Below are 22,699 nucleotides of genomic sequence, written 5' to 3'. Positions count from 1 at the left end.
AAAAAAAAATCTATCTATCTATCTATCTATATATTTTTTCTTATTGCACTAATTCATTTCAGACTACTTTGACCCATTCTGCAAAAGAAAGAAAACAAACAAACAAAAATGACCAGTTACAGACTGGCTGGAAATGAAATATGTGATTTCCATTTTATCAGGGAGCCATTTTTATTCTGTGCAAGGCAGTGTCAGGTAGACCACAACTACACTGATTACAAATTTATTCTGTCTGGATTTTGGAATTTAGTGAAAGATCAACTGAAGAATGTGGTGCCTTGTATCTTTCTCTCTCTCCCCCACCCCTTCAAATGTATACATACACATATATGTATAACATTCATGCAGACTGAATGCATAACAATGTATGATGCATACACACAATGTGTGTGTGTGTGTGTGTGCGCACATGTGCTATTTTCAGATTAAGAATTTTTTTGGTAAGAAAAATGTTTTCAGTAAAATTTCCCAATTTTGAATAGCTTGACATCATCCCAGGAAGTACTTTTATAGCAATCTGAAGGCAAGGGGTTGTATCCTCAACATCTTTGTATCCCAGGTATGTTGTGTAGTGACTACAAACATTAGACACTAAACCAACACTCATTGCTGAGGAAGTTGATTGATCTTCTTTGGGACAACAAGGTCTAAGTAGGTCTCAGTAAGATTCTCAAGGAAGTTAGATTTCCTCCTGAGTTTTCTTTTATCCTGTCTAGTTATATTAAGATAGATCAGGTTTATGCTGCAATAATAGAAAACTCCCAGATCTCAGCGACTTGACATGCCAAAAAAAGGTTTATTTCTCATTCAATTAAAACCATATGTGGATATGAGACCCTCCAAGCCAACTGTCCTTCCTGAAGCAACTCAGTGAGGTAGGCTGTTTTGACCTTGTGTCTCCACAATCTCAACACGAGGTCTCTTCCACTGTCACCCGGCAGGGGGAGAGAGCTTTGGGCTGGTGAGTCTGGCAGCAGTAACTGAATGTTTTGGCTTGGACATGATACACTTCAGTTCTGCTCATCATCCATTAGTATCATAGCGCTGCCCCATCTAACTGCCACGGTTTAGGGAAATACGATCCACCCTCTGTCCCAGAAACAGAGAAGAACTGGAGAGAATAAGACCAGAAGTCTCTACAGTTTGAATGATTTCCAAGCAAACACATAACAGAGCAATAAGTTTCTTTTAAGAGGGGAAAATAATTTTTAAAAAATAAATAAATGGATGAAGAGACTATTTAATCATAAATGAAATGAACAGATATTAGATGTTGATTATGAAGAATTCTGCAATTTGAGCACATATTAAAAATCTAACTAGAGCTAAGTTTAAAATCAATGTGAATTTATTTTAAAAGAACTTTAAAATGCCATATAGCTAAAATTTTAAAGCAATCTATCTTTGTCAACTTATAGCTGAAAAACAATTCTAAATAATAATAGAAACTGTGAGGCTAGAAGGCCCAATGGTTTTGAGGTAAATCTTCATTCTGTTACTGAATATATGCTATTCAATCATTGGGACTTTGATTAAAGCAATTTTTCCTTCCTTTGACCATATACAATTTTTTTCTTACGGAATTCTTAGAAAATATTATAATGTAATTATAATTTAAATTCATGTTAGGCCAAAGCTTTAAGTATTGTGCCAGTGTAGTTTCTGGTCATCCCAAAATCTCTATAAAAGAGTTGCCAGAATTGAGTTGATTCTCTGAGAATTCTTCAGAATAGCTTTTCTTTAGGACTTCTGCAACACTGGATCCCTGATGGATTAAAAAAATTGACCAATCCCAAACCTGACACATAAAGCTGACACAAAGAATTTAGAACTAAACTGTTAACATAATTTATGATATTTAGTTTCCTCCTAGTCACAGAAGTGTGATTAAACTTACTGGTCCAGCCATTGGAGTTGGCTAGAGATCCTTGAACAAGAAGAAAAAATTGTATGAATTTATAAGAAATGGAAGCCAAGCTTAATTTTAACCTTTGTGTGAAAGTCTGTAATAATATAATTAATCTTCTTGTAAAGATGTCATTTAGGATAGCTTGAAATACCATCTGCTATGAGAGAGCTCAAATGCAGTGTTTTCTGGATGTGCTGGACTAGGTCAAGTCTAAATTCCCCTCCAGACCTAGGATTTGATGTGTAGACAGAGCGTGCAATTTTGCAATCTGCTGAGCCAGAAGAGGATTTAATACTACATTCAGAGCTGTACTCAAATTGTCAAAAAATGTTCAATAAAATAACATTGCAAATCGTACTCAGTTAAACTAGCTGGCAAAGGTAGCATGACAAAATTGAGAAATAAAGCATATGAGATGTAGTGTTATTTACATGTTTTCAGGGCTTACGCACTGGGTGGCTTGCTATTTACAAGACAGCATTTCCACCCTTCCCCTCTGCTTTAAGGTTTGATACAAGGCCAAGTCTTCCATCTGACTTCATGCGACTGTGGTCTAGTTCAGATTAGTATTTGTCACCACTCTTCACAGCAGACAGGAATGCAGCAGACTGGCCCAGGAGCAGGAGAAAGAGATTAGGGGACTAGGTCTGTTGAAGGTAAACATACCTGAGACAATCACAACAGTGAAATATGGAGGTTGCATGGAGGTCAGATGCTCAGGGCTTAACTTTAGATAACTGTTGAAGGAAAGAGCATTTTAGAATTCTCAAAATTTTTGCCACCACTGGAAAAAAAATCATTCTGTAAAGCATTATTATACGCCCTCTCTGAAGATGCTTTACAGAATTCTAAGCTTACTTTTAGAAGCTAATGGGACATCTGGCTGAAACATGACAGATCATAAATGTGTTTCAAATAAATTAAGACATGGTTTGACAGAAGAGAAAAACCATCAATCTGAACAAATGAATCAATATAACAAAAGTATTCTTAAAAGCTAAAAAGTGACATTCTATCAATATGAAAAATATTAACAAAAATGATAATGAAAAATTTTAAAGTAAAGATAATGTAAACAGCAACTTTATTCTTTATGAATACAGAACATAAACTCTGAGCTGTGAGCCAGACATTATTTTAATGGTTTTACATGTATTAATCTAACAAGCTTATGATGTGAGTTTTATTGTCTAAAACTGAGGAAACTGAGGCACAAGGGAGGTTAAATACTAAGCTGACGGACATGAGTCTTGAACCCAGCTCCATCCTGAATAAACTGGCTCCATCCTGAATAAACTGTGATAAATTATAAAAGGGAACAATACAAATCTTCTCAGTAAAGTTTTGCAATGGAAACAATACTCTTATCGTGTATTTCCAAATTACTTAAGATGTGATGTAATTTCTGATGTTAATATCACTGGTGAGCTGTATCAATTTCAAATAATAGGTAAAATTTGAGGAAAGGAGCTAGTGATTCTTGGCTCTGTGTTGTGCTCTATGACTAAGACTTAGAATTAAATTACGTTAGTCAAGCCATTTCTATTTTCTTCTCTGAAAATGTAAGGTTATAATGCTCATCACACCATCAAGTTATTATTGATTTGGACTGATGATTTCCCTTAAGAATTGATTAGAGCTTGGGAGAAGATTAGTCTTTTGGAAGAATCTTCATTGTTAGGTTATATTAGCCAATAGTGTAGTAGTTGATGTCTTGACTTTATATTCCAGCCAGGCGTTCTTGTCATTTAGCTAGTGTAACTCCAAGTTAAATCACAGTATTAAGCAGTATTGATTTGTCTGAGCTGTGGAATGTAAATCTTTTCCCACCAGGTAAACAATGGCAATTAAATGGAATTTGGCTTAGAAGGGAAATGATTTTCCCACAACTTTGCCCCATCAGCAGAAACCCTAACACTCCAATAAGCTACAGGGTTTAGTGCAGGTTTGGCGATGCACCGCTCAGCATAACCTGGTTGCCAAGAAGCTGAGCCTGGAGTTTGTAAATTCTTTAAGATCATCAGCATGCTTTGGTGGGGGATACATCACAAAAGTGAATCCAAACAGACTGAGTGGCTAGGTTAAATAAAATAGGTGAACGTAACTGGCGGAAGAAAATGTTTCCCCTTCTGAAAAGCACGGACTTTGCCATCAGGTAGATACCTGATGAAGCAGTGCTTGTAAAGCAGTGATCACTGGCGAGTTACTGACCCGCTCTCAGCCTTAGTTTCCTCTTCTTAAAAAGAACTGTTAAGAGCATTAACTAGTTGTTTATGTCTAGCACAATACATGACACATAGTAGGAGCTCAACACATGTTTTTTAAATGAAATGATATTTCTCAACAAATTCAATTATTGGGAAACAGTGTAAATATTTTTGAAGACTCATAACTAATTAGACATTATTTTTTATTAATTAAAAATCCATTTTGGAAGTCTGAATCCTTATTATTCAATTGTGAATAATAAATAAATTGAATTATTCTGAATTAACTGAATAATGAGGTTATTCAATTTCTGCTTAATTTTCAAAATTAAAGTTATATTAATTCTCCAGATCCCTCTCAAAAGCAAATCAAGACTAAATTTAAAGTATTTCCTCAAATTTAGGAGATGAATTTCTGATTTTTTGAAAAGTTTTGGCCAAAGATCAGAGAGATCTCTTTTCTTTGCAAGCACTCAACTACAAATGTTCCTAGCTCTGAGAGTCATACATCAGTCAGAGGGTTATCCTGACTTATTAGGTCTCTTTTACTCTTTAGTCATGATAACATTAACTCTCAACAGCACTGTCTTCTCAGCTTTCTGCTGGCAAATACCTTTCCTTAGAGAGTTTCACATGCATTTGTACTCATGACTTCCTTACTCCCCACACTAATCTTAAGAAGGGTGGAAGAGAACAAATATGACTGTTTTAAAGGTCAGGGGTAATAAACCTGGTCACGGCTTTTTCCCTGGCAAGGATATTCCTAGATTCAAAATCTACAATATGGTAGCTACTAGTCACATGTGGCTATATAAATTTAAATTAATTACAATTAAATAAAATTTTAAAATTAGTTTCCTCAGTCACACTAGCCACATTTCAAGAGTTCAACAGCCCCACATAGCTAGTGGTTATCATATTACACAATGCATATATAGAAAGTTCCCCTAATCTCTATCCAGAAGCATTGCTAAATGATTGACAGTAAGGGTATCCAATTACAATTTTTCCTTCTCATTGAGCAAACTAAAGATACAGCCTTCCTCTTATTTTTTCATTCTTTAAGAGAAGGAAGTATGCAAAAATACTTATAGCACAAAATTTAAGAGTGAAGATCACCTCATTGCCCAAAACTCCTCGTTTTGACATAAATTATTTCATGGAGTTGCTCCAACCTTGTGGTCTTATATGGTCCCATGTTCTCTATTTCATAGAGGAAAGAATCATGGCTACCTGATAGTGATCTCAGCTTGTTGAAGCAAGCTTGACTGCCCCAGGGGTACCTGATACATTCCACCTCTCAAGCATTTCTGTTAGTCAATTGAATATATCATAATTAGAACAGCTATTCATAAAAGGACAGGGTGCTCCTGTTTGGGAATTCTTGGATTTTGCCATCTCCCCATTTCTTCCAACCCCACCCCCATCTTACTGAAGTTTCCTACCTGATTTGTCAGTGTCCACTATAATGGTAGGGTTGGTGGTGCCACATGGCAGGAAGAGGAGAGAACAAAGTTTTCATGAGGGCTGAGAAGCCTCTCTCTTCCCTAGAAGAAGGCTAATGAAGGTGAGAAAATATTGGTCCTTCACACCCCAAGCCAGGGCTAGCTGAGTCAGAAAATGCCCAGAATGGACTGAAGCTACATATTCTTTTGTAGTATACACGATTCTGGATGAAAATTTTACTTCCACTTTTCCCACCTCTGTGAATAAAATTCCTAACCAATCTTGAAGTGACTATCTAAGAAATTGTGGATATTTATAATGTTGAATTCTGTAAACCTTCAAGGAGGAAATACTCTGGTAGATAAAAGTAACAGTAGAGAAGCAGGCAGGTCAAAGCTTAAGCCATACAGAAGAAAAGGACGTGAAAAGGAACCAGCTGGATCCCAAAAGAGTATATACATACCCATTGCACACTTGCAGGTCTCTTAACTATTGATTTACCAACTTTCTCCTTTTCCTCAGCTCAGTCATACTTTTACCAGTTGCACTTGATCCTGTTAGCAACCCTGCCCCAATGACTGAAACCACCACCAATGACTTGAATCTATTCCTACTACACTGTATATGTTCCTAGCATCCAAAGTGAAATTATGAATGCATTTTCCCATAGAGACATTAGGTGGTTCAATAAATTTAGGTTTTAGGAAATCATTAGCTGTAATGTGGAGAACTGATTTTTTGGGGAACAAGAATGGAAACAAGGGCTCACTGAGCAGACTATTTCAAGTCTAGGCAAGAGATGACACAGGCTTTGGTCAGGGAGGTAGTCATGAGAATGAATGGAAAAAAGTAGATGGATTCAAGATAAGTCTTGGAGTAAAGCTGACAGAACTGAATTTGAAGTAGGGAGTGAGAGAGAGATAAAAGAGAGAAATGGAGAAGGATGATATATTCATTGAGATGGAAAATATTAGAAAAGACACAGAAAGAGCTCTGGTTGGCAGAGGTGAGGTGGCGATGAAGAGCGCTGCTTTTGACATGTTAGGTACCACATCTAAGTGGAAATATAGGGTAGGCAGCTGAATATAGGACTTTGGACTTAAAGTCAGTGGTCTTCAGCATACAGAGAGTATGTAAAGCTGTGGAATCAGAAGAGGTCACATAGAAAGAGAGAATAAAAAAATGAGGGCACCAGCACCATTACATTTAAGGTTGAGGTCTACATAACACTGCATTATAGGCTATGTAGAATTTTCAGGCTTCCCAGGTAGATTACTTAACATCTATAATAGAGAATATGCATTTCAAATTGTAAGGAATAGAGGTAAAACACATTCCTGAGTACAAGAATTCTTCATGTGGGGAACTGCCAGCATAACCAAGGGTTTATATTAGGTAGAATCACTGTGACACTTTGAAAGAATTTAATTCATATAAAAGAGAATATGTCTCACTCATCAATAACTGTAGCTGCTTATCTGGACTACTTGGAACCTACAGACTGGTTCCAAGCCTAAAAGGACCTGATTTGATATTTCTACCTAGTTTATCTCATTTTATGTAACTGCTGCCAACATGTCAGTTTTGATTTGATACAAAGTATAAAAGTCTATTCCCTGCATTATGAGAGAAAGAAAAAAATTATAAGAAAAATAAAGTGTGTTAGACAATTACTAAAATTTTACTACTTGAAACACTGCTAAACATTTTTATAAATCTATAAACATTTACAATTTTAGCAGTTATGGAAAGCAGGCAAAGAGAAAGATTTAAAAAATTACAGGAAAAGTATGTTTCTTTATAAAGGTAGTGCTTTCCACAGTGTCCGGTGGTTCTAACATTTTTAGAAAAGAATACCTACACAAAAGAGCAAGCTCTCAAAATTCATTACATATACATCTTGCCACAAAACATTTTCTATAATCTGCTTCAGTATCTGAGCTGTGTTGAAGTCAGTGATTTGTACATTCTGTGGCTTCAGTTATTTCTTTTAAAATCAGCTTCCAGACTTCTGAGAACTGAATCTTTGCCAGGACTGAGTCAAGTTTTCCTACCTTTTGAATGAGTTTGTTTCTTCATCTCTGTGTATTTCTCAAAAGTACAAGACCAGTTTGCATAACAATTGGGAGTCAGAATTGGATTTTAAAAGGCCATCAGTATCCTTCTGCGTCCATTATCACCAGGACTCTCACACCACATTGCTCTGAATATTCCCTGGTCTGACCCAATCCCAAAACCTCCCCTCTCCTCACCCGCAGCTCCTACTGGGCCCTCTGGATCTCCTATTCTTGATTCCAAAACCCTATGCATACAATCTCATCTCCAAACTTTCTTCCTCCCTCCTATTGTAGCTGAAACCTGATGGACCAGTGAGTCTAATATTTACCCTACAGCGCACTCACCAGGAGGTCAGGTATCTCTTGGTACCATAAGAAATTGTTTCGTATATATATAATTTGCCATATATCCTTCCCTACTTACACTCTTAGAGGATATTGTAAATTTGGGTAGCATACCAATTTAGTAGCATTCTAGTAGCTATGATTTAGTCATCCTTGTAGCATTTGGAAATGCAGACTCATTTTAAAGTGCTCAGAAGGCTGGTTACTGTTTTATGACAGTTTTTTAACTTTCTTATAGAACCTCATTTAGAAACACAGCAATTTTAGCTAATCCTTTAAATTAGTAGTCACTCTATTAGCTCAGGGTTAGTTGATTTATTACATTACAAGTGGAATGATTGATTGATTCAACTATTTATGGACTCACTATTATACACTAAATCCACACACAGGCTAGGTACTAGGAAATGCTTTCGGAATATAATAAACAAGACAGATGTGGGCTCTTCCTTCAGGAGGAGATATATATAAGCAAATAAGAACACAGATTATTAATTATAAATGGCAATTAACAAAACTATTATTTAACTCCACACGTACTGCATAGGAAAAGTCTAGTGTGCAGTGCCCAGGGTGGGAGGAAGTAGAATTTAAAGGGGATCAGCTTGTTGAGAATGGATGGTTCTGGGAAAAGAAAACAGAAAACCAGGTGAGAGCAAAGAAAATTTTACCAGCTCTTTTCCTTCTATTTATATAAACCAATGACTGATGCCCAAGGAGCCCCTGCATTATGGCAGATTCGGTGTATGGAACTGTGTTTATTTTTCAATGAAATAAAGGGAACATTTTTAGTTTTGTCTGGCTTAAAAAAATTCTGGCAGTCACATCTGGGAGTTTTCATATATTGCTTCTGCCCACTTACTATGATGATGGTGGTGATGCCCACGAGTAAGTGGCCTGTGGATTCAGAACACGTTGGCTTTTTATTTTTTTTAATTGATGAAGATTTATTGAAAAGCAACATAGTTTGTTTGGAACCTTCCAGAAAAGGCATCTTCATAAAAAGCAAATAATCCCTGAATATCTTCATATAGAGCTGGGAGGGTGGTGGTATTCTTTGACAGTTTGTTGCTGTAGCTGTTACCACTGTTCTTAAATGATTATGTTTCTTAGTGTACACTGGTTTTCAGTGTCTAAGACAGATACTGTACCATCTCCAAGGTAAATCTCTCCCAACAGTCTAAAATTTGTTTCTGTTTTATAATTTTGAGAATGCCAACACATAACTTCCAAAATCAAACAATATTTTTTCATCAAAGGCACAACTGAATTTTATCAGTTAATTGGTATTTAATTTCATCAGAGATAAATTTTTGACAACAGTTATATTTTCAGTGAGATCACTTGAATCCAATTCCCAACCTAAGAACTATTAATTTATTTTGGCTTTCTGCTTCCTGTTGGTAGTCTTCAGAGACACAGTAGAGTTGTTTACTGGTATGTAAACAGCAGACTAGGGGATAAGTGCTTGGATTCAATAACTCTCGTTTTTTTCTCTTGGAGTTTCATACATGTTTTCCAGGTTTTTACATAGGTTTTTTTTTTTTTTTTTCTTATTCAGGATTTATTATGCAAAGACTATTTTTTTAAATTCAGCGAATGAATAATTCTTTTGTTTTTTTATCATTCTTTAAGGCATATATAGCATTTCCTGATTCCAGTCAGTTTAACTATCAGAATAAAAATACCTGACTCAATGCAGAATAATATCAAGCATAGGGACGTTGTTCTGGTTTTGATTTCAAAGCAATCACTGAGTAAGGCTCCACTGAACTGCAACATGAATCAGCATTTAGTGAGGCTGGGTTTAAACCTCTACTCCAGATTCTGAATGACAGAGAACTTCTAAATTGGGCACTGTTTGTTCATAGTTTTAGGTCTCTGTGACCTAAAATAAAGCAAAGAGTATTCCCATTTTGGATGAGGATTAGTATGGTGGAGGAAATGAAGAATTTACAAGCGCTGGGTATCCAGGGATTATGCACTGGGCTCTGTGCTGGATTGCCTCGGTTAATACGTTTTTGGTTGCATGTAATAGAAACTGGCTCTGGCTGGCTTAAGGGAAAAAAGTATTCTTCCAACTGGCATATTGGAAGAATATTTGGGTAGCTCAAAGAATCCAAGAGTCAGGGAAGGCAGTGATCAGGGGACTTCTGACCTCAGAAGCAGAGTTCATGTCTGGCCCCCTAGGGTAAAACAGTTGAAGTATCTCAGCACATGACTCTTCACAGGAGGCCAATGTGGTCTTCACCTGTGGATTAGCCCGTCAACGTTAGAGAGGCAGAATAATATTGTTTGGCCAGTTGTTTGTGGGCAACTGCACCTGTATTTTGTAGGCAGTTCCCAGAGAAAGGGGGCTTGTTGTGAACTGGTGGCCACGCCAGTGAGGTCTACTCTATGGGGCATTTTACAAGGTTAATTTTCACAAAAAGCCTATAAAAATCACTATTTTCACCTCACAAACGAGAAAGCAGAGACTCAAATTGGCTAGGCAACTTGTCCAATGTTCTACAGTTAGAATGTGGCAGGGCTAGAATTCCAATTAGGCTTATAAGAGGGGGCTAGCCTCCTTCTTTAAAGATTAAAATAATCTGATGACTACATGGGATAAAAATTTCCAGATAATTTCTTATGGAGAGACTATTGGGTATCTCCAGGGTACTAGAAGGAGTAAAACTGTTGAAAGCTCTGGGGTTGAAGCCCAACTCTACCTGGTCATCAAGGGCAATTAAACATCAAATATTCACTAACATCGAATCTCCTTCACAAGGTTATTTTAACTTCACAGGGGTGTTGAGCTAACATGTGAAAATAGTTGGCTCAAAGCAGATACTCATTTTTTTTTTTGAGGAAATAACTATTCTAATAATGAACTCTCAAGCATGTTACTAAAATTAGTCACAGTTTGACAGTGGCTTTGTCATTCTAAAAACAGAATTCCTCTCTTACCCTTAGTCTTTCAGAATGGTGCCTTATTCACCTGAACATAAAGGTAGAAAATGCTATATAAAGAGAGTTAAGGAAACCATACAATAGGAGGGGAAAGTTTTAGATACAAAACATTTGACTACTTTGACACTTTGGGCTCACATTTCAGGGAAAAACTCTTATCTTTGGGCACAGCACAATGCTTAATCATCTAATTCTCTTAGTGAATGCTACCTGAGATGGTTTATGTCCTTGCGATAACCAGGACAAAAACAGAACACAGTTCTAAATGTGGAAATCTATAACTTGAACATCACCAAAATAGATTATTAGCTAATTCAGTTTGGAAGGATTAATGTATCAAATAGTTTTATGTTCAGATGATTATTCTCAGTTATCTTTAAGGATAACTCCACGGGAAAAAAGTATTTTAGCAATATAAGAATTTATTATTGTGCATGGTGGGTGTTCCTCAAATATTCACAGACTGATCAGTGTCAATCTGTTCCAAATTACTTCAGACCACAATTACTCTATGTCAATAGCATAGACTAATGTAACCCCAAATGGAAGAAGAAAAAATCATTCTGTGCTGGAAGGGGTAGAAAGAGAGGTGTAGATTATTATATACTCTTGATATTTCTACAGCTTTCTGGATCTTAGTTTCAGTGACCTGTTATGCTTCATTTTCATCTAAGTCATATCTGAGTAACTTGTAAAATATCCTATCATTTAAAGTTTGATGACAAAGAGTCAACTGATTTTAAATGTGACCATAACATTATGTTATTGGCTTGTTCCTGAATTAAAAGCCCTTTTCCCCCTTTTAAACTATGCTGCATTTCAAGTCAGTGGCCTGCTTGCTTTAATTTCTTATTTAAGTTTGTAAGAGAAACCTAAGTAGTCATTAACATTTAAAGATTCTTGATAAATATTATTATAATATTTAGGGGAAGGTATAAATTAAAAACATCATACATGGGTGAGGAAGTTTGAGTAAGAAAAAACTTTTTTTAATAATTAATTTTTTAAAAAGTATTAAAAAATAATAATAACCAAATAAGATTTGAAGCTCTTTTTTATTACACTGAGAAATTCCCAGAAAAGCACAAAGCCTATGAAAGTAGGAGCATTTCAGAAAACAAGACAGAATATTTGCATTCTTTTGTAATGATATTTTAGTTTTGAGGTTTGAAAAAAAAAGAAAACAACTCATGATTTCACATTGAAGCACATTGCTCATGAATTAAGTACCTCCTGAAGTACTGGGAAAGTATTTCACATCTCTTATATTTGAACCCGAATCCCTATAAATGGCTAAGTTATATTCTCTTTCTAGAGATTAAGTTCATGGTATGATTCATAAGAAAAATGATTTTATTGATTCATAGTGACTTTGAAGAAAAGAAATAAGAAATAAGCACATTACACACATATATTCCTTTAAATGGTACATCAGATCAAAGTTGAATTAATTTAATAATCTTTAGTGTTGTTAATTGTTACCGATGAAAATACACAGATCCCACTACAGAAAAGAGGTTTGGTAATATCAGAATGATTCTCTGTCATATCAGTGTTTTACATCTAAGTTACATAGATAAATAGGTGATGTTGAAAACTATGCTGTTTCTAGCCTCAAAATCAAATAAATGTATGATGACATCCTAGAATCTTATCAAGTCATTGTGAAACAATAAGTAAAAAATATTTAGTATTTTTGCCAAATACAATGTTAACAGGGCACCAGAGGCTATAAAGTTTACTTAGTTAACTTTTGGTAATCTGGTAATTTTCAATGGTTTTGGGGTCACATCATACTTTTTGTTGCTGTTACTACTACTGCTAATAAAATAATAGTAAATGTAAAGGAGAAAACAAAAGAAAATAAATTAGATCTCTTGTAGTTCTTCTAAATACTGTTTTGGTTTATCCTTGAAGTGGAAATCAATTTTCCAAGGTTTGGAAAGAAAACAAAAGCATCTTTATAATTCACAGCATGTATTTTAGAGGTCTAATGATTTATCCATTGCCAGTGTGGGTTAGGTTGTCACGTTCTCTTTATTCAATGTCAACTGGTTCCGTAGCCATTAAAGCACTTAACTGTTTCTGAGCACAAGAGAGGAACAGTTCCAAACTGGACAGGCTTCTTTGGCGGATGACTTGATCAAGCTGTTGATTTTTTTTAAAGAGAGAGAGAGAAAGAGAAAAAGAATATACTTAGTTGAGGGCTAAAGAATATTACAGAAGCCCACTAGAGAAACCTTTTCAGATGATGATTTAGAAAATCAAATAGTGCTTTAAACTCAGAGACAGTGCAGTCACTATTTCTGGCCTATCATCTAAGCTGAGATGATAATCATTACAATTTTATAATTGATGTTGGTATTCAGTTATTGGAGAAATACCATAAATCTGATCAGAGTGATTTCAGATAATATAAAATAGTATATAAAAATACCAGTTCTTAATGAATATACAGACTAGACATCCACAAATATCACAAAAAATATAACAGATGCAAAAAACAGAAGAAAAACATGGTAGAGAAAAACAGCATAATTACTCCATGCATAGAGTTTAACTGGGACAAAAGACAGGTGAGGATATAAACAATTTCCTGAAATTAGAGAAAGTTCTTGGGAAAGGTTTATTTTAAGAAACATGTGATATTGTTGAAACAAATTTGACTTGGTTTTCCCGTTGAGTTATAGATTTTTTATTAGGATTGTTTTAGTGTATCAATAACAAATACAGTGAACAAAACCATAGAGGCTTAGTAATAAAAGTCATATAACAAAGAACTTTCTGGATGGTAAGGATTATTGGATACATCAAAAAAGGGTTTCTAACTCTTCTGCCCTAAAAAATTGCTCATTGTGTAAAAATAACCAACGACAACACATTACCTACAGGTTATAGAATGGAGGAACTCAAAAGAAAGCCAAATAAATTCCATTTCATGATACACACCTGTCATATTTATGTAAAAGTTGACTATTCCTCCTACATGCTCCCCCCAACATAAAAGAAAAAAGACAAATCCAAACAAGAATTCCCTATTAAATTACACATCCATAATCCATTGAATTCAAAATGACTGAAAAAATGAAAGATTAAAATTTTGAAGTATCCTAAGAATTAATCAAAAAACAATATATTATATTTAGCAAAATCCTCATGTAAAAAGATTGAAAACTACTAAGACTCCCTTCAATTCTAATATTTTGGGATTTTAATGTACATAAAGAAGATTCCTGTTTATCCTTTTTTCACATGGGTTTTTTTTTTTTCTTCCTCTCAGATGATACCTTTAGGTGAATATATACCTTCTGCTTATAAGTCTCTATCAAATAAGACAGTTCATTACAAGATAAACCCCAGGTAAGCAGAGAGTTGTCTGTCTTGCTGACTATCGTACCCCAGCATCTAGAGGAGGGTCTGGCCACATGTTTGACATTCAATAAATATTTGCTGAGATTGACTGAATCAATAAATACTTAACCCGAATAGAGCAAGGCAATCTACTAGGAAATGATAGATGCACTTTTAATTCTAAAAGTAAAAACATGCTTAACCTAATTTAAAAGCTATGTAGGAGACTAAAGTTGAATTTTTTAATGTTTCATTTTAATACACATAAAACAGATTGAAATCTAATTATTTGCGGTTTTATAAAATTATTTTGCACTTGGTCCAAATTCAAATAGTACAGAAGGGTATACCAACACCTTGGTCCGGTCCATTCCTAGTGGTTTCTGTCTACTTTGGGTGTTTTCAAGCATTTAAAGATAGATTTTTAAAAAATATTTGGTCAAGATCTTGTAATTGTTAACTATGGCAGGGTTCACATAATCACTTTCTTCCACTGTCATTACTGGAAATTTTTCCTATTTCATTTTCAAGAAACTGCTTGACTGCATTCCATGATTTATTTAGCCACTTTCCCATTGACAGACATGTAAGTTTATTCCAATTTTGTCTTGTTTATGAAGCAACAAGGAAATTTACAACCTGAGTGCACTCCCTTCAGAAGTTGTCCAAGGGTTTCTCTTGGACAGATTCTAATACATGGAATTTCTACATCATAAGATTTGCATATTTTATTTTATTTATTTTTTTAGATGCAAAAATAATAATGATATAATTGCGGTTGAACATATGTTAGTATGTTCACATGGGCGCTGTAGGAAGAATAGACTAGGAGAGGAGCAAGACAAAAAGCAGAGGTTCAATACACAAGGCCGTCAGTAAATATGTGAAGAATAAATGAAATTAATGAAAAAATATCTCACTAAGATAAAAAGTAAAATTTCTGACACTTCTAAGTAATTGACATAAAAATATTAGTCAATGGACTGATTAGACACATACTTCTCTCTTAGATGCCAAAGTATTTGTAATTCATTTTTACTGCCTGTGCAGTTGTTGTTTTCAGTGTTCCAGAATCCACGGAGTAATCCGCAACATTCTAGATGGGGCCAGCCTTTTGATTAGACAGACACCTAGCCAGTCACCCCTCTTCATCCATTCATGTCCAGTGCTTCTTTTAATTATTTATTTCATTTTTTTATTGAATGAAAGATTCTTTAAATTCTATAGTGCTTTATAATTTCAAAATTTCACACAGATGATTTCATATAATCCCTTTTTCAGTTCTACCCCTACACTGTCCCTCCCCCCTTCTCTCTCTCCACTGGTAACCACTATTTTGTTTTCTATATCTGTGAGTCTGCTTCTTTTTTGTTTTATTCACTAGTTTATTTTTTAGATTCCACATATAAGTGATATCATACAATATTTGTCTTTCATTGTCTGATTTATTTCATTTAGCATAATGCCCTCCACGTCCATCCATGTTGTTGCAAATGGCAAAATTTAATTCATTTTTATGGCCGAGCAATATTCCATTGTGTGTGTGTGTATATATATAGATATATATCTGTATCTATATATATACACACACATACCACATCTTCTTTATCCATCACCTGTTGATGGACACTTAGGTTGCTTCCATACCTTGGCAATTGTAAATAGTGCTGCAATGAACATTGGGGTACATGTATCTTTCTGAATTAGTGTTTTTGTTTTTTTGGTTATATACCCACCTGTGGAATTGCTGGGTCATATGGTAGTTCTATTTTTAGTTTTTTGAGAAACCTCCATATTGTTTTCCACAGCGGCTGCACCGACTTGCATTCCCACCAACAGTGTAGGAGGGTTCACTTTTCTCCACATCCTTGCCAACATTTTTAAGTTCTGTTCTTTCTGATGACAGCCATTCTGACAGGTGTGAGGTGATACCTCATTGTGGTTTCAATTTGCATTTCCCTGATGATTAGCGATGTCGAGCATCTTTTCATGTGCCTGTTGGCCATCTGCATTTCCTCTTTGGAAAAATGTCTATTCAGTTCTTCTGCCCATTTTTTAATTGGGTTGTCTGTAAGGACTTGCATATTTTAAACTGTGATAGTTATTACCAAATTGCTTTCCAGAGTGAGAGTACCAGTTTATCAGTCCCATCTGTAGTGTATGGGAGGGCCAGTTTTCCCTGTTTTCTTTTTAAACAGTTGCATAGTTTTCCATTGTATATTTATAATTTTATATAATGGATTATTTTATTACTTATTTAAAAATTATTCTATTGATAGACATTTGAATTGTTCCTTATCTTTTGCTATTATAATCAATGCTGTAATGAACACCTATCAACACAGACCTCTGTATACCTATGCTAGCATGTCTTATAGAAACTGCTTGAGCCAAAAAATATGTCATCTGCAATGCTACTTCTGTCATAAATCAGGTTTCCACATATGCATGAATCTGTCTTCAGGCTCCCTACTCTAACTCCATAGACAATTCACCTATCCCTATGCAAATGCAAATATAATGCTGTCTTAATTATTACAACTGTATAATAAATGTGAATATATCACACATTACCTACCATATTACCAACCATACCATCAAATATTTCAGAAAAATATAAATTAATAAACACTTGTAATAAAATTGAATTTAAAAAGGAAACAATCAGACTACAGATAGTTCAATACCCTTTTTCTCATAAAATGCAAAAACCAAGCAAAATTTAAAAGTATATTATTTTGAGTTACATCAATAGGCAATATAACTTTTCTTTTTAAGGCCAAGGATATTATGCAATCAAAACTGAGGATAGGGCTTCCCTGGTGGTGCAGTGGTTAAGAATTCGCCTGCCAGTGCAGGGGACATGGGTTCAAGCCCTGGTCCAGGAGGATCCCACATGCCGCGGAGCAAGTAGGCCCGTGCACCACAACTACTGAGCCTGTGCTCTAGAGCCCGGGAGCCACAACTACTAAAGCTCGCGTGCCTAGAGTCCTTGCTCCGCAACAAGAGAAGCCATGGCAACCATGAGAAGCCATGAGAAGCCCGCACAACCGCAATGTAAAGTATCGCCCCCCCGCCCCGCTCCCTCCAAGGGGCGAAGAAACAAAGTCCCAATGCAGCCAAAAATAAATAATAAATTAATAAATAAATTTATTAAAAAACACACAACAGGATAGTTGTATTTGGAAGATGGAATCAGGATGAAATATGTTGACTCATTTTGGAGGTGGCTTCATGGGGGGTTGTTTTACTATCATGGTTCATAACATGCACATATATATATATATATATATATATATATACACACACACATACATTAGATATAATAATTCAAAGTCTTTTAGAAGCCACACCCCAAACAATCAGGAATTCAATTAAAAACAAAATTGATTTAATATCTTAGAATTTATGAATGTTAGATAGAGGAGAAACTTCTCCTTTTGATAGCGTATAGCACAAACTCATAATTGCACAAACTAGCAGTCAACCTGCGATTGTTGTTAAGTAACAATCCTCCGGGTTATGCATCAGAATGAATATCCTGTAATTTCTTAAAAAGCAAGGATATGTACAAGGACAAAAAAGTTTGAGAGATTTCAATTTAAACATACTAAGCACTCCCCTTGTCTTGTTTGTGTTAAAGGTCACCCTGGAACTAGAAACCGTAAGATGATGGATGTACTGACTTTGGGTTTAGGTAGCTAAACTTCACATCTTTCCCCATGCCTCCCCAGAACTGTCTGAAGGCAAGAATCCACTAAATAAACAGGAGTTCAACACTTTAAGGGGCAAGAAGGTGACTGATACTCTGTGAGGAAGAAGATAAACTGGGCCATTTCAGATCTAAGATTCCAATTTGGTGGGTGCTTTCTGGGCATGGTATGTAAGATCACGTCTATGAGGGGGACACTTGAGACCTTTCTCTTATAGTTCAGGGACAATTCCTCTCTCTGAAACAAGTGCATCAAACTGATGTTCTTGGCGACTTCCTGAATTTCAACAGTTTCAGTTTTATTAGGCATGACCTTATTATCCTTTATTGAGGCAAGAAGAATTTTGGCAAAATATTCTTTTTGCACCCTTGAAGAGTGGGACTTAGTTCTGGTTTTGTGGCTTTCATCTCAAAGTGAATCAAAGATTTGTATTCTGTGACTTCACGCTGACAATGTTATGTCCAGGGTAGCTGCAGCAAACACTGGCTGTAGGATTTACAATCTCTTCATAACAGTGTAGCTCTAACTGCTTTGTTTTCCCTTCTATTTACTGTTGCTTCAGGTGCTGTTCAGCTCTTTCAGATACCTGAAAAAAACCCCTGGAAATTCTGAGGCTTCTGAAACACACACCTGGGCTTTATAAATCTTTTTTTCCCTCTTTGTCATCTCTTCAGTTTGCTAGCATACTGCTGAAAACCATTTAAAAGCATACATACTACTTATTAAAAGTTAATATTGGGCTTCCCTGGTGGCGCAGTGGTTGAGAGTCCGCCTGCCGATGCAGGCGACACGGGTTCGTGCCCCGGTCCGGGAAGATCCCACATGCCGCGGAGCAGCTAGGCCCGTGAGCCATGGCTGCTGAGCCTGCGCATCTGGAGCCTGTGCTCCGCAACGGGGGAGGCCACAACCGCAAAAAAAAAAAAAAAAAAAAGTTAATATTAAGCTTAGGGGGTAAAAAGAAGACACGACTTTCCAATAATTTCCTGTATTAGATTTACCTTTCCATTAGTATTTCATGCCATAGCAAAAGAAAAACAAAGCATCTCTAGACCTTAGCTTTTATTTCCTATCACCAAAACACAATATGATGCATGGTAAACTCATACTGGTCAAGAGAGCAAAATTCAAATTCAGCTACAGAAAAAAAAAAGGTTTATTTTAATGGGACTGTTAAGAACACTGTTTACATCCCAGAAAATCTGATACATTGTTTTTGAATATATATATGTATATAAAATATATGTATATATAATTAATATATATATTAAATATTAAATACACAGTACTAATTGTGATTTCAATATCTTCTGGGCTTTCACCAATAAGATATACCAGAAGATGTGAAAATATTAGGCCTACCTTTATCACTGTTACTTTTCCAACCTGCCCTCCTACATATTTTAAACTTATGCTTAAAAAGAGATATCCAGCAAATCCACTGATAGAAAATTACTCATAAACATATGTTTTATGTTTAGTAATATGTTTAATGGATTCCATTTTCACATTCACTAACAAGCTCTTTCGTGGGCATTAAAGAAAGGTCAAGTATGATGATCCGGAACTGTGATTACTCAGGCGGATTTTCCAGTAGATGTAATACCATTGGGTAAGAAGGACTATTTACACCTTCTGATAAGAAGTGAAATAGTTCTTCAGTTTTTATTGCAACGCTGCCCTTTTAACAGTGCTGCTCGGGTATGAATGCCTTTATTTTTCTGACTTTATATGCATCCCCCACACATACACACATATCCACAAGCTGTTTCATTTACATGCTTGAGATTGAGCCAATCCATTGATTGATTGGTCAATCAGCTGACCAGTAACAAAGTTAAGACTGCCACTAGTAGTGCATTATTGCTCTGAGCCCCCAAAAAGTATACATATAGGACTTCCCTGGTGGTGCGGTGGTTAAGAATCCGCCTGCCAATGCAGGGGACACGGGTTCAAGCCCTGGTCTGGGAAGATCCCACATGCTGCGGAGCAGCTAAGCCCGTGAGCCACAACTACTGAGCCTGCGCTCTAGAGCCCGTGAGCCACAACTACTGTAGTCCAGGCGCCTAGAGCCTGTGCTCCACCACAAGAGAAGCCACCACAATGAGAAGCCCGCACACGGCAAGGACGAGTAGCCCCCGCTCGCCACAACTAGAGAAAACCCTCACGCAGCAACGAAGACCAAACACAGCCAAAAATAAATAAACAAATTTATATATATAAAAAAAGTATACATATAGTGTGGCCTTGTCCTTAAGAAGTATATAATCTTTTTGAAGAGACATACACAATCATTAAAGAACAATTATGTGATGATATATACAGTAAAGACTGAGTCCAGTGGAAGGTCAGAATCGGGGAGAGATCATTGTGGGAGAATGTAGCAGAGAAAACGTCACAGAGGTCGAGCAAGATTTGAAGAGGACTGGAACAGAGTACCAAGAGTGTCTCCTTAAAGAGGAGCAAGATGTGGAAGAAATTCTAGGAAAGCAGATTAGCAGGAACAAAGACCGTTTAGTGACACTGAGAAAGGAGGTCTGAATTTAGTGGAGTTTAGGAGTACTCATATATTCTTTCATTCATTCATTTATTCAATATTTATTCAGTACCTACTATGTGCCAGGCACTGTTTCAGGCACTAGAGAAATACAGTGGTGAAGAAAACAATTCTCTGCTCTTATATACTTTACAGTTTACTTTAGTTTATATTTTAGTTTGAGGAGACAAATTAATATTCTTCAGGTAGAGATCAGTATTATAAAAAATAACAAAGTAGGGTAAAGGATTTGACAGGGACAGAGGGGACATCTTTTGGGTGGGATGATTAGAGAAAACCAACCATGCAAAAGCATCAGGAAAGAAAGTTACAAGGCAGATGAAACCGCAGGAGGAAAGTCCAAAATGTGGGCTCAGACTTGGCTTGAATGAGGACTGGCAATAAATAAAGAAGACAGGAGCAAAATGAGCAAGGTGAGGGGAGGACTGGTAGGAGAGAAGATCAGAGAAGTAGACAGTGGCCAGAGCGGGAAGGGCGCTATAGGTCATCGGAAGACTCTGGAGAGTTTTGAGCAAGGGTGTGACCATATTCTATGTCTGAAAAATATCACACTTGTAGGGAGTTCTCTGGTGGCCTCGTGGCTAGGACTCGGCGCTCTCACCGCCACGGCCTGGGTTCAATCCCTGGTTGGGGCACTGAGACCCTGCAAGCCGTGCAGCACGGCCACAACAACAACGATGACAATCACACTTGTACTGGGGACAAGAGATTGTTGGGGGGCAAGAGCAGAAGAAGAAAACCCAGTTAGGAGACTTTCGGTCTGGGGAAAATATAAAGTTAATCAGACTGTTGGCAGGAGCGGCTTAAGCAGCAGGTCAGGTTTAAAATATATTTTTAGATAGGACCAACTTGAGTTGCTGATGGATTAGAAGTATGGATGAAAGGAAAAGAGAAGTAGAAGGTGATTCTTAGAATGATGGTGCCATTTGAGTTATGATGAACTGGAGGGAATTTCGGAAATGCAGGATAAAAAAGGTTTCTTTTATACTTTTATATAGCTTTTGTGCTAATAATAAGCATTGTGAATTGCCAAAATGGCTAGAGCATCGGTAATGTTTCTCAAGCTTTTAAACCTTGGAATTGTGTGTGTGTGTGTAAAGCATTCTTTGGAAAATACACCACAACTCAATTTTTCTTGAGAACTCCCCTAGACTAAAAACAGACTGTATATATAGGGAGAATATTATACTGGTTCAGTTTCCCCTTGATAAATAATCATGGAATTTTACTGGTAAGAGATTTTGAGACTGCTTAGTCTAACATCTACATTTTACAGTTGTGGAAAACTGATACACTGAGTTGTTAACAGACCAATTTCACAAACCTAATATGTCCTCCTACACATAAAAAATATACTTCTTCAAAATACATTTAAAAGTATTAGCCTGAGTTTATCTTTGCTTAATAAACCCTACTATGTATCAAGTAGATTCTGTGCCCTCACAATTTGACAATGGACATTTGACAATGGACAGATAGGATTCATCCCTAGAGTACCAGCACTATGACCAGAAAGGTGCTGACAACCATTCTGGGTGAGATGATATAACTATCCTTTCTCTCAATGTAGCCATGAAGGAAGTAGATTATGAATCAATTTTAGAACTTAATATGCATACATACTCATAATGGGCTGGTTCGTTTTATGAACAAACAATAAGGACTCATAGACTTGAAGATGATTGTTATTCTTGAGTGGTGATTCTTTTTATTGTGACAGCTAAACATTTTTGCTTTAAATACCACCATCTTTACCTTTATCCTGTATCCTCAAATTCTGCATTTCAGCCTAAGAAAATTTAGACTTATCTGTAATATTACTGTAGCATTAATGGAAGTTCTATAGTATCTGTCTTATTACGGGTATACCAACCATAAAGAGTTTCTCTTTTAAAATAGTCTTTATATTTTCAGATAAGTAATAAATACTCTTTTCTTTATATTTACAGAGAAGTAAATCTGACTGCAAGAGGGATATATTGTATATAAAGCTGAAGTTGAGATAGAACATCCCCTCCCTGGGAATATAACTATGTCATTATTGTAAATCATGTTGGAAGAGACTTTGAACCAACTTGAGGATAATAGTGATATAAATACATGTTTAGAATGACTCTAACTCTAAAAGATTCAATATGATCAGGAGAGTGATTTGAACTAAGGCA

At 36.0% G+C, this 22,699-nt stretch overlaps 1 protein-coding gene across 9 annotated transcripts in view; it reads right to left on the bottom strand.

Moving 5' to 3' along the window:
• CCDC91 (coiled-coil domain containing 91) overlaps positions 1-22,699 on the bottom strand; it is a 410,030-nt gene that overhangs the window by 20,708 nt on the left and 366,623 nt on the right. For 6 of the 9 annotated variants that reach the window (XM_067696029.1, XM_067696032.1, XM_067696034.1 and 3 more), the window contains one exon: positions 11,953-13,064. The exons of 2 other annotated variants lie outside the window; for them this stretch is intronic. In XM_067696029.1, coding sequence (XP_067552130.1) covers positions 12,954-13,064 — 111 coding nt within the window. In that variant the 3' untranslated portion in view covers positions 11,953-12,953. Of the gene's footprint in view, positions 1-11,952; positions 13,065-13,098; positions 15,364-22,699 lie in introns of those variants that run through there. One more of the 9 variants, XM_067696036.1, reaches the window with a different exon arrangement.

The sequence above is a fragment of the Pseudorca crassidens genome, chromosome 11 (assembly GCF_039906515.1).
Source record: "Pseudorca crassidens isolate mPseCra1 chromosome 11, mPseCra1.hap1, whole genome shotgun sequence".
In the NCBI taxonomy this organism is placed as follows: domain Eukaryota; kingdom Metazoa; phylum Chordata; class Mammalia; order Artiodactyla; family Delphinidae; genus Pseudorca; species Pseudorca crassidens.
The sequence above is the reverse complement of the archived record's forward strand: the minus strand, read 5'-3'. Positions and strand labels throughout refer to the sequence as shown.